At 38.3% G+C, this 13,369-nt stretch overlaps 2 protein-coding genes across 2 annotated transcripts; one reads left to right on the top strand and one right to left on the bottom strand.

The window, feature by feature from the left end:
• Positions 1-4,329: 4,329 nt before the first annotated feature.
• LOC120332989 (uncharacterized) lies at positions 4,330-6,875 on the bottom strand. Its single transcript, XM_078112864.1, has 3 exons — positions 5,617-6,875; positions 4,508-5,522; positions 4,330-4,335 (listed from the first exon to the last, which is right to left on the bottom strand). The coding sequence occupies exons 1-3, from the start codon at positions 6,873-6,875 to the stop codon at positions 4,330-4,332; spliced, it is 2,280 nt and encodes a 759-aa protein (XP_077968990.1).
• Positions 6,876-9,143: 2,268 nt separating this feature from the next.
• On the top strand, positions 9,144-13,140 carry LOC120344188 (large ribosomal subunit protein uL5-like). Its single transcript, XM_039413303.2, has 6 exons — positions 9,144-9,267; positions 10,609-10,759; positions 11,125-11,231; positions 11,944-12,033; positions 12,496-12,648; positions 13,071-13,140. The coding sequence occupies exons 1-6, from the start codon at positions 9,259-9,261 to the stop codon at positions 13,101-13,103; spliced, it is 543 nt and encodes a 180-aa protein (XP_039269237.1). The 5' UTR covers positions 9,144-9,258; the 3' UTR covers positions 13,104-13,140.
• The last annotated feature ends 229 nt before the right edge of the window (positions 13,141-13,369 follow it).

Raw genomic sequence — 13,369 nt, 5'->3', positions numbered from 1 at the left:
GCTTCTATCTCCATTAGACGTAACATTAGAGGCAAACACTACGTAATGGAAAGTAATAGACATAAAAAGGTATATTAGGTATGTTTTAACACTATTCTGTTAGTTTTCGCGGCGCATTTGGCAACTATCCACTATCCATTGGGAACCGTTATATTACACCGCTTATCTTTATCAATTTCACCCTTTCATTTTTTGGTGTTCCGCGAGGCGAGATAAAAAGTGTAAGTGCTCCGTGGCCGAAAAAGTTTGGGAAACGCTGGTGTAACATATTGTCACGCTAATGACCGAATTGCGTAAGTCATTTTCAGCAGTTTTGAGACCAACGTAAAAAACTTCATAATGATATTGCTATGCCATTGAGAGTCAATAATTTGCCATAGTCAATTTTTTGATCGTAGCCGGATTTATGTAATTTGTATGACGCAGTCATATGACGTCGCATTGGCGCACTGTGGCTTAGGCCGAAATGTGTCTATGACTTGGGGACATTGCAACTTGACTATATGCACCAGTCCTAAAAACCAAACAATCCAAAAACGAATGTAATTTTTATTATCTACGATGTCTGATCCCCAAAATTGCCAATCAGTTTCAATTACATTATTTTTTATGTTTAAAAATATATATTTCATCACTATATCACGCTCTGCACACCCATCGAAATAAGACTAAGATTAAATATAAAGAATAAAACAGCAATGTACCCTTATATAGTAGCCAACCAAAGTGAATTGGACGCAGACAGTGAATATCACAAGTGCACGCCTTCCTATACTGTAGTATAAATTCAAATTTATAAGCGCTAAACTAGAATCTGAGCTTTAAAAACTCGAAAATTCTTCACAGAGGTTATTTAGCCTTTGTGACGTCACAATGGTCCTGCGTTAACAATGATAATTCATTATGATGAAACAATTGAACAAATTTGCATGTCATACATAATCTCAATTTTTATAGGTTTCGAAATTCTTAAAATAAAATCTGAGTTAACAAACCCGCAGCATTACATAAATACCTATTTTATAAAAAAAAAACTCAAAACCGCCAAAAATGATTTATGCAATTCGATTATTAGCCTGACGATATGTAAAAATTAGAGTGATAGTAACTACGGACACAACTCCCTAGCTCATTTCTTCTTTGGAGTATGCGTGGACCCATACTTTTTCCAAGACAATTTCCCAGCCAACTGCCGACACTGGTACTGAAGCCTGACGTTGAAAACAGCAATACCGGTATCATGCAGGTAAACGATACACGCAAGGTCCAATTAAAAGCAAGTTTCAAACAGAGAACGACAGTCTGTCGATGTGTGGTCTGTAGGTCGATTTACCAAATCGAAAGTCGGTTCATACGCTCACAGTGTGAAATTGTTTTTGTATTCAATTTGAACGGCGTCGAAGACGTCGTGATGGTCGGTCTGAGTTGACCTAAGCCCTCCCCATTAAAATAAGATCTAGTCGATAGCGCGACATAAAACTATAGGTGAAAACATTCACCAGAAAGTTCAGATAAATGAAATCTTCATCGAAGTTTATGAATCTAGTGACTTGCAAGACATTCCACAGAATGATGATATGGTCATTTTCGAATAATCTATGTAAAGAATTTTTTTTTTCAATTAAAACGCGTTATCTATTTATAAGTAAATGGATATCGGTTGTCATATATTGCATATTTAAAAATCTCATTATTCTCTACTTTGTGATTTTATTTTTGATGAACGAAAATAAAAGACACTCGCCCCAAGAAAAAAATTGAAATGAGACCGTCTCATTTTGGAAAAAACATGGTATGTCTAACACTTTAACCGTTTTGCTATCGCGCCACAAAAATATAGGATTTACATAGTTATCCCGAATTTACATATTTATTTATTTTAAACAACATTACTGCATCATTACAATTTAAAAAGCGATCATGGCATGTAACCAGTGGTAGGATTCAAATTTTTTGTCAGCCGGTTCCAACACAAAAGTCTTATGTTTCAGCCGGTTCTGTCGCCAAAAAGTCATTGACAGTAACCAGTAATGCTAACCGGTTTGCTGATCTCATAAAACTCCGTGAGACGGTTCTATAGAACCGGCTGAATCCCACCACTGGTTACGACCCATGTAATGTCTGTGCGTTATTGTGCAGCAAGACAGTGTTGCGAACAGATTATTACTTATTCGTATATATATTAGGGCTGGGCATTTCGAATCGAATATTCGATTCGAATCGAATAGTAAATTATTCGAATCGGTTCAGACTGGAATTTCGAATCGCCGCCATCTTGTTTTTATCTTTCCGCTAATGGTCGAGGTGAATTCCCCAATTTTTTTTTCATTGAAGTCATATTTTTTCAACGAAATTCTAACATATGACTATTTTCTGTAGTGAGTTATTGATAAAACGTGTTTGTTATTCTGTGTGAACGCTCAGTAATCTATCTGAGTGATTTATTCTATGTCTTCAGTAATTCATTTGTTGAGAGGACTAATTACTATAATAAAGTCGCTTACAATTATATATTTTCAAGTATTCGAGATTCGATTCGATTCGAAAAAATTATTCGATTCGATTCTGAAATCACAAGGTATTCGAAAATGCCCAGCCCTAATATATATATGTCGATTTCATCCTGAACTCGTATATGACAATTTTATCAGTCCAATTTATATACCGGCAATTTATATGTTTACTTGTTCACACGGCTAATACCAACCAATCAGTCCAGCCTATCAGCAACCGGTACACCCCGTACTAATTATTTGTGAACAAATGTTGGGAGTACAGTTGGAAAGGAAATAGGTACACCAGAAGTATGTGCACCGAGATGGCGGACACGGGAACGTCGTATGTGTACCAGGTTAAGGTTTGAGGCGAACCTAATACAGAAAGAAACTTGTATACTAGGCTTTTATTAGCTCAAACGTCGACTAAGAGTCTTAAAGCAGCACAAACCAAAGAATGACCTCCAAAATCAAAACACCATGCTACTAAAGGACGAACAGTATACGTCAGCAGGGTCAAATGTCGTGGCTGTTTTAGGCGTTGCTAGATTTCAATACATAAATCACCACATTCTCTCCAGCTGATAAAAGTAAGACAATAAAAGTATAATAATAACTCAAGTATGGAAACGTTAACATGAAATAAATAGATTCAAAAGTCGCCCAATTACGAGGCCCAGTCTCCATAACGATCAGGCGCCCTTTTGAAACGGCTCGACCGACGAATAGGCATCTCTTCCTTCTTAATTGGAGTAGAAGTTTTATCTGCTACTTCAACTAAGTCATCAGAAGGGATTGTGTCATCGTTCTTCGAATCGAGATTCTCAAAACTGAATGTCACATCCTTAGGAGTTGATTCCGATATGGATTTAGTCTTTTCAAATTCCAATTGCTTGTAGTCAGATTGTACAGTTTCAGGGAATCGCGCCAGATCACTCGTTGAAACCGTAGATTCTCGACCATCGGGATAACGAATTAACGAGTATTTGGTGTTAGCTTCCAGAAGCTCAACTTCTTCACAAATCGGGTCGCTTTTCGCTCGTACAAACTTGCAAAGGAGTACTTTACCGCTATTCAATAGCCAGTCTGGTACGGAGTTTCCAATCATAGATCGTCTTTCAAAATTGAACATGCGATTATGTGGCGTAGTACCAGTGGAGGTGCAAAGAAGGGATCTTGTCGCATGTAGAGCGTCTGGCAGAACTTCCTCCCAAGCACTCTCGGGCAAATTTCTTGATAACAGCATTAGTTTGATAGTTTTCCATATGGTCTGGTTTGCCCTTTCGCACTGGGAATTCCCTTTCGGGTGATAAGGAGTTGTATTGCTAGTCGCTATACCCTTTCTTGCAAGAAACTCTTCTCAGTTCATTAGCCAAAAATGAAGTTCCTCTGTCGCTGTGAACATATTCCGGTAGACCAACCAATGAAAATAATGATGCGAGACATTTAGTGACAGTGATTGCAGTCATGTCTGCACATGGGTATACAAAAGGGAATCTACTATACTCGTCTAATACCACGAGCAAATATCGCCTTTTTCCCGCGACGGGACCTTTAAAATCAATACTAATTCTCTCCCACGGCCGAGTAGCTTTGACCAAGTGATGGCTCCCATCGAATCTATAAAAATTGGGTTTTATTTGGGCACATTGTCGACAATTAGCGCATTCTCTCTTCACATCGTCAACAGAAAAGGGCAAAGATTTAGAGAGAATGAAATGAAGTAATCGACGAACACCAGGATGGCCCAATTGAGTATGAACTTCTCTTAGACTCATTGTACAACAAGCGTTGCTAGCACAAATTCTTGACAATGCGTCTGGTGCCACATTTTCTACACCTGGGCGATGGACAATTTCATAGTCAAATATGGAAAGTTCTAGTTTCCACAATTGTAACTTAGTATTCTTAATTTTACTTTTATGATTTTTCCGAAAAATGTATGCCAAAGCCTTTTGATCAGTTATCAGTTTAAACTTTTTCCCATGCGAAATATATCCCCATTTTCTTACAGCTTCAACAATCGCCGCCGCTTCTTTTTCTACGGCCGGATGCCTTAATTCCGACTTACCGAGTGTTCGAGAGTTAAAGGCAACCGGCCTTCCTTTTTGACTCAATATGGCTGCAATCGCAAATTTGGATGCATCACACTCAATAACAAACGGTTCATCTTCATATATGCACCCCAAGCACGCTTTTAACAAATCAGCTTTCAGTTGATTAAAAGAAGATAAAGCTTTGCCTTTGAGGGGAAATGATGTAGTAGTTGAAAGTGGCTTTAATTTTTCAGAAAATTTAGATATCCATTTCGAATAGTAGGCAAATAATCCCAAGCAACGTTTCAAATTACTTCCATTTCTAGGTGGTTTAAGATTAATAAGAGGTTGTAAATGATCAGGATCTGGCCGAATTTTGCCATGTGATACCAAATGCCCAAGGAATTTCAGTTCAGTCACTGAAAATACAGACTTATTTTTATTTAATGTCAAACCTTGCCGCTCCGCAGCATTCATAAAAGCTTTCAATCGTTTATCATGTTGTGGTTGATCATCCCCAAAAATTGTGACGTTATCTAAGTAAGCAAGGGTGCCTTCAAGATTTTCACGCTCGATGAAAGAATCCATGTATCTCTGAAATACAGCCACTCCATTAGTCACTCCAAAAGGGACCCTGCAAAATTGATATAAAGAGCCAGCAGCTTCGAACCCAGTGTAAGAAGGTCTGTCAACGTCAGAAATAGGAATTTGGTGATAAGCCGAACGTAAATCGATGGTACTGTAAATCTTTCCTTTAGAAACCTCGTTAATTATATTGTTTATGCGAGGCAAGGGATACGCGTCAAGAGCAGTGTATCTATTTATTGTTTGTGAATAGTCAATAACAAGACGTTTTTTATGTCTTTGGTCTTTTGTGACCAATACTTGAGCGCGCCACGGCGACTCTGACCGTTCTATGATGCCCTCCCGCAACAAACGAGCAATCTCATCTTTGATGAACTTTAGATCATCGGAACTGTAGTTTCGGGACCTGACAGCAATTGGCTTACAGTTATCGTCAACAAATCGAAATATACGTAAAGGTTCACTTACTTTTGCGCTAGCCAAATTGCAGACCTCTTTACCAACGTACAAATAGTCTAGGTCTCCGTTGAATTCGAAGACAACCTTTCGATGTTTGCCTAAAAAATCTTGGCCCAGTATGATGTCCGTACACAGATTTTATGATGTCCGTACACAGATTTTCCACAACACCAAACTTCATTGCATCATAAACTCTCGTTCCAATCTTTAGCGGAGCGTCCACAAACCCAATGGTTTGTGCAACTGATTCGTTCGAAGCAAGTGCAATTACAGTTTTTGGACCGTAGAGGGTGAGGCCAAGACTTCTTGCCACGGATGCCTTTATGTAACTCTGTGAAGCACCGGAGTCTAGCAGAGCCATCAGAGGGTTTTCCGCAATTTTAGCAGTAATCGTTGATCGTGACAACGAAGTATGAATACCAGCTATAATTGAAGTCAGGTGCAAATCGTTTACGGTAGCAACCGATTTCTTCGCTTTACGACAAACTGTTGCAAAATGTCCTCGAAGACCACAATTAAAACACTCTGCGTTTGTAGCAGGGCACTCCAGTCGATTTAAAGCATGAATTCGTCCGCAAAAATAACACCTTCTACGGTTAACTTTTGTTCCGTAAGTACTTCTTGCAGCAGCTACGTGTTGGTCACTATTAGAGCCAAACTCAGAAAATTGGTCTTCTTTGTTTACCGAAAATTTATCATCCATTGAAGTAACGGCTGCTTGATGAGGCAATGATTGCTGGTACGAATGCGAAAATTTCTCGGCTCGTTCCAAAGAATCAGCAATTTGAATGGCTTTTTCCAGTGATAATTCGTCATATTCTAGCAATCTTTGTCGAATATTAGCGGAACATAGCCCTGTTATAAGCGCATCTCTTAGCGCCTCCTCTCTGTGTTGCTCGGCGCTGACTGCTTTGAAATTACAATCTTTCGCAAGCGACCTGAGCGCCTGGGAAAATTCGGAGATAGTTTCACTGCTCAACTGAATCCGTGTGGCCAGCGTGTGCCTTGCATATATGATATTCTTCTTTCTTGGATAATGTTTGCGCAAAATCACCATAGCTTCATCATACACATCCACATCTTCCACAAAGGAAAACACGTCAGGTGATAAATATCCACCCATGATAGCACATTTGTTGATTTGCCTTGAAACACCTTCCGTGGATCTGTTGGATTCCACAGCTGTTAAGTAATTTGTAAGCATTCTGTCCCAATGGGAAAATACATTTAGAGCTCCAACTTCATTCGGCAAGACATCAAGCACTGGCACCCGAATAAGTTTTTCGTCGGAAGTTGCCATTGCTTTCGGAAAACCAGTTAATCGTTTCAAGTTTAAGTTTTGAGCTAATAAAATTGAGGCGAACCTAATACAGAAAGAAACAAACTTGTATACTAGGCTTTTATTAGCTCAAACGTCGACTAAGAGTCTTAAAGCAGCACAGACCAAAGAATGACTTTCAAAATCAAAACACCATGCTACTAAAGGACGAACAGTATACGTCAGCAGGGTCAAATGTCGTGGCTGTTTTAGGCGTTGCTAGATTTCAATACATAAATCACCACAAGGTTAAGACATAATTTTAGGTACAAATACTACTGGAGTTACTTGGCTATCCACCAAACTCGTAATAGAACTGAAACAAGGAAAATTGGAATAAAAAATATGGCCTAACCTGGTACACATACGAGGTTCCGGTGTGTGCACATACTTCTGGAACGCAAGAAAAAAATATTCTCTCCAGAATGAAAGAAACGTTTGGAAGGTTGCCCTTACACATCAGTGACTGTTCGGAGTAAGTATAGAAATAATGTTTGTGGGTCAAACGTCCGTAATCCGTAAACGTATTTTTTAGCCAATAATTTTACGCGGATATACTGAACAGTATCTAAAGTCGGAGTCAGTTGCACGCGCGCACAATCGTTTTGCACCAATGTGACTATAAACCACCGGCTCCCAAAGTGGGCAGAAACGCTCTTTTGTGAGCGTTTGCGATAACTTGGGGGGGGGGGGGGCGTTTGCGATAACTTGGGGGGGGGGGGGCGTTGGCGATTTGGGCAATTGGGGGGCGCTGGCTATCAAACTGGGCTATTGGGGAGGGGGCGCTGGCATCAATACGGGAACTTACAAGAAGTGTGATATTTGATGTCACTCCTATGTTCAAACTAGTTTGCTTGGAAATTTCTCGCTGCGTAGAAATGGTATATACCGTAGGACCATCTTCATGTTGCGACTTGACTGGTTCATTTTTATTTCTTGGGTCATTGAATAATAAGGCTGCATAAGTAATACATAAATTGGAAAAGGCAAAGATCTAGCCTGTTGTTATATCATGTTGTGTCTGACATTGTTTGATGTCGGTTTATCATTTGTGTTGTGTAAGTTCAAACTATCAGTTTCAAACTAAAGTTCAGTGACTTACGCAGCATATTTAACTGATTTATAATAAAAACAGTATTATATAGCGTGGTCCCCAAAAAACGGAACCATCAATTTCTCAATTACTTCTACGAAAATGAAGTGAAATATTTAATTTTGTCTACTAGACTTCTGTTTGCGTATGTTTGTACCCAAAAGTGTCGGAAAATCTAGGACGTTTTGCACAAAAATTATGTTGTTCCTAGAATTTGTTCCAAACTTTTTTGTTCCGACTTTTTCTACATGACCTGCTTGCTGTGTGTGTGACTGCCTCCTTCCGATATTTCTTTCTGTTCTGTCTTCCGTTTCTGCTTTCTTTTTTTCTCTTTTGTGCCTGGACCTTATCTGTATATACCACCGCTATCTTTTTAATCCCGCAGATATATTGATTTTGTCTGATCTGCCTCTACCCTTTTTTTCTTCCCTGTTCGCCGCCTCCCTTTTTGTCTGCTCGCTTCGATTTCGACTTTCTGTTCTGGCTCTCCCCACTCGCTGATCTACTCCCCCTTCAATCTTAGCCTTCTGTCTTCTTCTAAACTCCCTATTTCAGTATTTGCTGATAATCTTCCTGCTTGCTACGGATCTGTTCTATTTCTTTCCCCTCTCGGACCCGATCCACCCTTTCCCGATCTACTGTCTCTGGCTTTCCTTCCTAGGACCATCTTCGAACTACCTTTTTTAGTCCTTCGATCGGGATTCGAACCTGGCCTGACGTATTGCCACACCTATACGCTTCCCTCGCGCCACGCTACTAACAGGGATCGGGTCTGATGAAAGTCTCAATTAATTAACAAATTTAATAGACGTCACGCTTGGCAGGCCATGGAGTAATATTGACGAATATTATTACATTTAGTTTGCTGTCTGCTTCTTTCAGATTTTCCACTAAGATTGTAGCCTGTAGTGTTTCTTTGGCCAACAGTCTAATTCCCGGTTGAGATGACCTGTTCTAGTTTGCACCAGACTCTCCCTTACGACAATCACTGTCTTATTTGACCCCATGTTATCTCTTATTATTTATTACACATTTTAGATGCAATAATGTTGAAGAAGTGGGCAAATGTTATTACTCTTATATTTTTCCCCTAATATATTTGTTGATTTATGACTAAAACAAGTTCATAATACTAAATATAAAAATATAATAAAAAATTCATCTGGCATCTGGTATATTGGCCTGAACGTGGGAAAATTGTCGCTATATCGCGGAAGTCTCTATTTTACCCATAATCCCACGCGGATATTCCTTTTCCCGGCGGCCAACAACATGGCGGAGGTTTGTCAGTTTTGTCCTTCAAAATGTGTTTTTAAATGGCTATTTTGACAATATGTGTGCCCTACTGATAGTAATTTTGAGTGAGTAAAGTGTAAGAATAACGTGAGTGTATGTGGCGAAGGTCTCAGCTGCTGATAATATTGGAAAGTAACATGATTCACTGTGCGAAATTTGGCCTGAAACTTGCGAACTGACACGCCGTCTGAAATTTTTATTTAGCCCATCTCATTCGCACTTCCGCGTGTGTGGTGATTCTTTGATATTTTAAAGACTCTCGATTGCTGGACTGTAAAATGGAAAGCGTGGTCTGATGGTAGTTTTTAACAAGAGGTCAAAATCTACTGATTTCGGGATTCAGTGTTTGTCCACTTCCAGACTTTTGCGCTTGCTAACTCAATTTTGATTGTTTTTTACATATCGCATAGCAGTTTTGGTTCAGATTGAGTGCATTATACAGTATGGCACACTTTACAGATCGAGAGACATTGTCTCGTTTTTGAGAATCCCTTTTTGCCGATGACCAAACACCCTCTGGAAAAAATAACCCTAATAACCAAAGGAAAAAAATTAATTTAGATTATCATTGAGACAAGCATGGTGTGATATGACGCATCTGACGTGGTGCCAGACGCCCCTCGTTTGTGAGACACATGGAGTGTTTGTTGTATTAAACCAAATGGAGGAAAATTCTTGGAATTTGGATAGTGTTTCGTATTGTCTTACCAATATGATGACAAAATACAGGTCAAGACTTGCCGTAGAGTCGGACCTACTAGTTTGCTTGTCACAAATTGCTGCCAGAATTGATAAATTGTGCAGTGAAAAGCCACCTCATCCATCACATTAATGTTGTTGTGTTGTAAATGAAGCATTACCGGTATCCTTCCTCGTTGGTTAGGCACAGACATTGATACGACTCAGGATGGGTGTCCGTTAAAACTAAGATTCACAAATAAGGGTTCGCGGCCCAATAAGTTTGGGAAACTTTGAAAATTTTTACCAATATTGAGGTACATCAATGTCCAGACGTCTCCCAAAGGAGGGTTGTCTTATCATCGGTAAAATGGGTTTCTCTGGAACGAGACAATGTCGCTCAATCTGTATAGTGTACCGTACTGTATTTGGAGTGATATCCATATAAAATGTGTTGTCTAAAATCAAGATCTGTGGTTTGCAATTGTCAAAAGCAAACTATTTACTAGCCTATTTACTTCTCCAGTTCTCTGTAAATATTTTGGGTCTGCAAATTCTAAACCTTTCTAATAACTCTTCTGGGTTGAACAAATAGATCAATAAATGATGATTTGTTTCCAAAAATCATTAAGTCACTTATACTTACAGGACACAGGTGATAAGAAGACGAATGTTATGCGAGATATTCGCATCGAAAAACTCTGCCTAAATATTTGCGTTGGAGAATCCGGTGACAGATTGACAAGAGCTGCCAAAGTTTTGGAGCAACTTACTGGTCAAACTCCAGTCTTCTCAAAAGGTTAATCTTTGTTTTTGAAGTCATTTTTGGGAATGTTAGCCAAATTTATATTCAGGGCACATATTCATGCATTTTGCTTCAATCAAGACCTGCTACAAACTTAGTCATTGATATGGAAAAAGCGACAAGTTTTTGAAGGACCAGAATCTATCAAGTTCGCCAGTATACTTTGGAGAGAAAAATGGATGAGAACTTTTTGGTCCTTGCCAAATTAAATAATGCAAACAATCCTAATAATAAAATGAATTACAAGAAATAGTACTATGTCACCTAACTATTCAAATGTGGACCAAATATGGCCTTGTTTTTTTCTATAGATGTGTTTGCAGCTGAAACATTTAAATTAACAATTGATTCTGTTACAGCTCGCTACACAGTGCGATCCTTCGGAATTAGAAGAAATGAAAAGATTGCTGTTCACTGTACAGTGAGGGGAGCAAAAGCAGAAGAAATTTTGGAAAGGGGGCTCAAGGTATGTGTGTACGCTAATGCTTTTTTGTCGAACTTGATTCTCAATCTCGATACTGCTCTGCATGGTTGTGATGTGTTAGTCCGATTTTTGCATGTATTTATTGATATTGGATACAGAATCATAATTTTAATATTTGAGTACATGAAGATATTGTTGCGAACTTGCGATTTTCATTTTATTGAAAATTTCACAAAGCTTAATTGAGAAACTTAAGCAGTGTTTCCATTCTTCATACACTGTCTCAAATCAAGTTGGCTACAAGTTATTTGCTTAATTTATGCGTTAAACTTTCGTGCAGCTGATAAAAGAACTAATTTAAGCAGTGCTATTATGAAAGTAGACAATCAGAGATAGAAATATTATTGCAAAACAATGGCATGTTGTTGTATGTGCACAACCAAGAAATGGATTTCTCAAATAATTTTCTTTTTCATTTGCTATTTTAAGTTTTTAAAAGCACAGTAATTATTGTAAACAATTTTGAACCATGTTCCGTCGCCTGCTTGGAAACAATTTATGACCCACTGGTTAAAAAAAACACTGTTAGCTTATCCAGAGGCGAAAAACTCGAACTCTGGTTTGATATTTGTTAAGCTTAAGAAAGAGTTAAGCATCAAACAATTTCCATGTTTTAGTTAACTTACTGGAGTTTCAATGATAGTATGTCAAATTGACAATACAGCAAAACATTTTTATATTTTATTTTAAATAGGTCCGTGAATATGAGTTGAGAAGAAACAATTTCTCTGGTACTGGAAACTTTGGATTTGGTATCCAGGAACATATCGATCTTGGCATCAAGGTTAGTACATTACTGTCAAATTTATTTTTTGGTGCTCCAGAAGTGTGTGTATCAATATAGAGGTAGCTAATTTTTTCACCTACTTTACAAGTTGTTTAAAAGGACTGAAGCCCATGGGCGGGGTTCTCTTGGCTAACACAGACAGTCCCTGAACTTGTAATAGAACTGAAATAAGAAAAATCGGAATGAAATTATGCCCTAACCCTAATCTGTACACATACTACGGGAGTAGTTAATGTTCCTATGTTCAGCAGGATTGGGGCACCCAGTCTCTTTTCGTATGCATTTATTCACCTTCATGTATATAAAACAAATGGAGTCTCTCTCTCATACATAACTTATCGTGGAATATCATGTTTTTTCTCCAGTCTCTTTTCATTAGCATTTGGGTTGTTTATATATATAAAATATACCGTCTCTCTCATACATAACATATCAGTATATATTTTTTTCTCTATGTAGTACGATCCATCAATTGGTATTTATGGTATGGATTTCTACATTGTCATGTCGAGAGCAGGGTATAATGTGAGATATCGCAGGAGAAAGAAGAACCGTGTTGGATTTCCTCACAGAATTACCAAGAGTGATACCATGAGATGGTTTCAGCAGAAGGTGAGTTGGTTCATTTCTTCATTTTTGTTCTTAAGATTGGAGCCTGACTTTTTACTTGCAGTCGTTAAATTAAAATTTTCTATTTTCCCCAGGTCAATGATTTTCTAAATTTCATCAATTTAGCTATTAGTCGGGGTATGCTAGCTGAACTAACTCCCTATCCTTCCCCTATTCTTTTGCGATAGTGCCCGTATAATGCAATGGTGCTATAGTAATAATGAAGAGGACTATAGTACCGGTATGTGATATAAAAGTCTTGCTACACACTGAGTGTCACTGTCTGACACATAGTTTTACCAATTTACACCTCTGCTTGCTGTGTTTATAGGCCTGTTATTATAGATCTTCATGTAATTAGCGTGTATTTGTACTACTGTATTACAGTTTGTTTCGTTTATCAACCTATAATATATTTATTTCAGTATGATGGCATCATTTTGGCGAAGAAATCGTAGTCATCTTACAATTTAGTCAATAAAAATTGAAACGAAACTTTGTGCTTTTTTGTGTGAAGAAATCTGTTCATTAGTTGGGTAGGTTTTGCCATTTTCAACTTTATAGGGAGTCCAAAATAGGGCGCACTGTCTGTCTCAACTTGAAAAAATCCACCCGGATGATTTGGCAAAGTGTACGTACGGGTTTGTTCAAGACATATATTGGTGGTCAATGCTTCTACTAACAATTTGTTGCAGCTAATACTAAAGATTATTCCTCTCGAACA

The sequence above is a fragment of the Styela clava genome, chromosome 1, assembly GCF_964204865.1.
Source record: "Styela clava chromosome 1, kaStyClav1.hap1.2, whole genome shotgun sequence".
Classification (NCBI taxonomy): domain Eukaryota; kingdom Metazoa; phylum Chordata; class Ascidiacea; order Stolidobranchia; family Styelidae; genus Styela; species Styela clava.
This window is presented reverse-complemented; position numbering and strand designations above follow the sequence as displayed.